This window comes from Myxine glutinosa, chromosome 2 (genome assembly GCF_964187855.1).
Source record: "Myxine glutinosa chromosome 2, kmMyxGlut1.1, whole genome shotgun sequence".
In the NCBI taxonomy this organism is placed as follows: domain Eukaryota; kingdom Metazoa; phylum Chordata; class Myxini; order Myxiniformes; family Myxinidae; genus Myxine; species Myxine glutinosa.
Genome location: NC_136262.1, coordinates 190,650,705 through 190,653,766, shown reverse-complemented (window position 1 = coordinate 190,653,766; position 3,062 = coordinate 190,650,705). Strand labels below are relative to the sequence as shown.

General features: G+C 37.3%; 1 protein-coding gene across 7 annotated transcripts in view; it reads left to right on the top strand.

Annotated features, from left to right (window-relative positions):
- The window catches only part of SMC5 (structural maintenance of chromosomes 5), a 314,964-nt gene extending 312,183 nt beyond the window's left edge, over positions 1-2,781 (top strand). For all 7 annotated transcript variants that reach the window (XM_078772122.1, XM_078772124.1, XM_078772121.1 and 4 more), the window contains one exon: positions 1,148-2,781. In XM_078772122.1, coding sequence (XP_078628248.1) covers positions 1,148-1,222 — 75 coding nt within the window. In that variant the 3' untranslated portion in view covers positions 1,223-2,781. The remainder of the gene's footprint in view (positions 1-1,147) is intronic.
- The last annotated feature ends 281 nt before the right edge of the window (positions 2,782-3,062 follow it).

Sequence of the window (3,062 nt, the reverse complement as noted above, 5' to 3'; positions counted from 1 at the left end):
AACTAGATGCGCTCTGCATTTTGGGATGCTTTCTGTACACTACTTCACATGCATTTTTTTTTTTTAACTATAAATAAGAAATATGGGACATCCTCTTATTTCCTCTGCTAAATGGTGATATTATTACTCCTTTGTTTCCCTCACAAATGTTCCATACATCCCCTTCCTTCCCCTCACTCCTATCTCTTTTCCCAACATCCTTCTTCTTACCTGTCTTCTTCATACTTCCCCCTCCTAATTTTGCCTTTCCTCCAGATTTATTTTCTTCCTCAATTTGGGTGTCTCGACCTTCATAAGTCGTTTGTTGATGGACTCTTCCTTGAAAGCTTACTCATTTCAAGATTTTAGAATCAGCTCAAATAAACATGATTTATTACCTCCACCACCAAAGGTGGATGGAGGTTGTGTTTTCACCCCTGTCTGTCTGTCTGTCTGTCTGTTTGTCTGTTTGTTTGTGAACAAAATATCTCAAAGGGTTGTGGACGGATTCGGACAAAATTTGGCAGGGATGTAGCGTATGCGACAAGGACAAAATGATTACATTTTGGTGAAGATCCAGATTCGGATCTGGCTACGAGAATTTTTAAGTGATTCTTCACCATTGGGAGATAGGGCCAAAAACGATACATAGCAGGGTATCTCAAAAGGTTATGGATGGGTTTGGACAAAACTTGGTGGACCGGTTGGGTGTCTGACAAGGACGATTCGATTCGATTTTGGTGAATATCTGAATATGGATTCGGATATGAGAATTGTTTGATTTTTTAAGTGATTCTTCACCATTGGGAGATTGGGCCAAAACTATACATCGCAGGATATCTCAAAATGCTAATGGACGGATTTGGACGAAACTTGTTGGACAGGTTGTGTGTGTGACAAGGAAGAATCGATTCAATTTTGGTGAAGATCCAGATCCGGATCCGGCTAGTATAATTTTTTTTAGTGATTCTTCACCATTGAGTGATATGGCCAACCAGGCGAAGGTATGCTCTCTGCTGAGTGCCGTTCTAGTTGCAATAGCGATGAAGTGTGAGAAGGTTCCTGATTGTTTAATTCTTGTTTTACATCATGGAAACTCGACATTCCTTCATTGTGCTACTTCATCATAAACTGTAACTGTTTTATTGTTTTTTCCCTTAATTTTCAGCTGCTGCCAGATCTGCCCTACAATGACAAGATGTCTGTGCACTTTGTCTATAATGGACCATATATCAATATCTGAGAGTCGCATCTTTAATGCATTACATACACACAAGGATGTGTGCCTTTGGAGGATAACTGAAGGATTGGTGTTTCCTGATGTCGGGACATGATCGGTATCGGATGCATCTTGGTTTCTTGTATTTGAAAGGACATTTTTGTTTGCTGTTCAGAAAATGCACAGGATTTTATATTTGTGCAAAAGGTTATTTTTTCAATTTGTAAAAAAATTGTGAAAACCGTTGCTTTTTATTTTGCTTACTTTTGTTTGTTTTTTTTTGCGAGTTTTGCATTAGATGTATCAATAACGTTCCAGTATCGCTTTTAATAATGTGATATACTTGGAATTGTTGATGCCTGTCATCGTCAAAGTAGGCGTTGGGAGTGACGACACATCGGAACACCTGTTTCTGAAAACGGTGCAATATGTACAGCCTTCATCATAATGCGTGTGGCTTTATTGTCACAAAACTTTATCCTCGCTGATTTCAGAAAGACAAGCCTTTGTTTTTCAAAGCTGAGGAAACTAGCTATCTCTTGTGCTTTGGTAGAATTGTACACAAAATTAGCACATCGTTGTGCTGATTAATTCCGAGTTCCTGCAGATGATATCTTGATATCTGTTACATGGCAAATGGTTTAATTTAGAGTGCTGGTTAACACTCGGACCCTGTAAAGCAAGGACATCAAATTGTCCTGATCCAAATAAATCGTCCTGGTAGTCTATAGGTTTATGTAACATTTTCCAGGTTTGTCATTTTTTGGGGTAGATTCTTGGCACTCATGTCTAAACACATCTAGAAACTTCACTGATTAAGAAAAAAAAGGGTGCCAGTTTTTTTATTAACATTTAGGGCCTCCATTTTGAATTTCAAAATGGCCACCACCGAAACTCAATTTCTTTTTAAAATATTTGCCAATTAACTATACTATTCATTCAAATGTCATACAATATTTATTCCATTTTATCTAAACTCATATATAGGGGTCACCAATTCATTGGAAACAAAATGAGAGCACAAGAATTATTCTAAATTAGCAAAAATCAAAGATGGCCACCAAATTTCAGACCTTTTTTTACGTAAAATGCCATAACTTTTGGACCAATGGACATAGGAAGATGTTTTTGGTGTCTAATCATATGTTTTGGCAAATGAGGATTCCAATAATAACATATTTATGATTCGAACACTTCACCAATCCTCCAAAACATTTAATTGAAATAATGTAGAACATGTAATTCAATATAAATTTATTTGGGCGGTTATCGAACTTGAAGATGGATAATTTTTTTTAAAGGTACAACATGTATGAATCAGGAGTGTCAACGTTACGATTAAATGTTCCTAAAAATGGCCCTAAATGTTAATGGAAAAACTGGGACACATTTTTTTCTTAATCAGTGATGTTTCTAGATGTGTTTAAACATGAATGCCAAGAATCTACCCAAAATTTTGCTTTTTTTTTTTTTACATAAGCCCACAGACTATGGGACATGATTTTTGTTTGATTGATAGTTCTACTCTGTTTTGATTTGCCTCTGAATGTAAAATAAATGAGCTGCTCTTTCCAGGTGTTCAATTTTTGCAAATGGTGTTGTTTTCTGCTGCTGCTGCTTCTGTCATGTCCATTACGTACGTGGCTATTCTTCCCGTTTATATCTGAACAGAAACTTTGAATCTCACCATGTTACTAACCCTGGTGTTGGCTGAACAGTTGACGTGGCTGGCTTGAGATCTTGGTGTCCTGAGTTTGATCTCCTGTCGTGCAGTTGAAATAACACCAGGTGGGTTGACTTGGCCTGCCAATCAGAGTTCGGCAAAATGAGTACCAGATGACTCGTTATAGAGGGCACTGCATAG